We start from the raw sequence: 1,031 nt of genomic DNA, 5'->3' as shown, positions 1-1,031 counted from the left end.
TGACAATCTGATAGTCGGCAGGCTCTTCAGAAGATTCTCGGCACCGATTGGCAGAGCAAATGGTATGTGCGATCGATCTATTCGCACTCGGTGGACGTCAACGCCAAACTCCTGAAGTTACGTATGTAGGTATCGACCCAGCCTTGTGGATCGATCACATTCCGATCGTCATGCACACCCCGCTTCGACGCTTCCTTTCGGAGAGCTTCTAGAGCTCTCATGTCGATGCCCTGCACCCAGTCGGCGGCTATTCTTATGAGAGTAATCGGAGCTCTGATGAAAAGACTCACACCTTGACGACGCTTGAAATGATTAGCCTCGACCCCGTTCTCTCGCATTTTACGTTCTAACACCACGAGCACCTAAGGTTGAGCCGAACGCCACTCCTCATAATAGAGATTTTCACCTCGTCGACTAGGGCGTCAACTTTCTGTTCATACCACTCGATTCGGGCGGCTAACGACTGGATGTAAATTGGTATCCGATTCACGTCACGTGTCTTTGGATCACCTACGATGTAGCCTTGGTATAACGAGGCGATCACACAAGCACACTTCGGAGTCTGGCGCAGCCTTGGAGGAACTCATCGCGATTGACTTCGCCATCTCCATCGGCATCAAGACATTCGAAGACTTGAGCCATGTCCTTCACTGGCATACGGATCTCCGACAAGAGTGCGAGGATTTTCGGATTGCGCGAGGCTTCCTGGAATATACAACGTGGTCGTTATGCATTGTTATCAACAAGCAGCGACTCAATGTACTAATACAACGATAAGTTCTGGTGTGAGGCGAACAGGACGTCTTCAGTTCGCAGCCAAGAGCAAACCTCAAGCTCATCTCTGTCTAGTTTTCCATTCTCATCCACGTCTATTTCCTCGAAGATTCTCCGCAGTTTTAACATAACTTTAGCCTGTGCTCGAGACCTCTGTATTTCCAATTGTGTATCATTTGCCTGGGAAAGAGAGTTGTCTGACTCTTTCGGCGTCAGCGAGGGATACTTTAGCGGCTTCGATAGCATTGTTGATGATG

General features: G+C 49.2%; 1 protein-coding gene across 1 annotated transcript; it reads right to left on the bottom strand.

The window, feature by feature from the left end:
- Positions 1-158: 158 nt before the first annotated feature.
- Pmar_PMAR017919 (hypothetical protein) lies at positions 159-642 on the bottom strand (the record flags this gene model as incomplete). Its single annotated transcript, XM_002779422.1, has 3 exons — positions 159-362; positions 407-510; positions 555-642. Coding segments are annotated over 3 exons (396 nt in total), but the record flags the coding sequence as incomplete, so codon positions are not given.
- Positions 643-1,031: the final 389 nt, after the last annotated feature.

Source organism: Perkinsus marinus (assembly GCF_000006405.1).
Source record: "Perkinsus marinus ATCC 50983 genomic scaffold scf_1104296947520, whole genome shotgun sequence".
Taxonomy (NCBI): Eukaryota; Perkinsozoa; order Perkinsida; family Perkinsidae; genus Perkinsus; species Perkinsus marinus.
The sequence above is the reverse complement of the archived record's forward strand: the minus strand, read 5'-3'. Positions and strand labels throughout refer to the sequence as shown.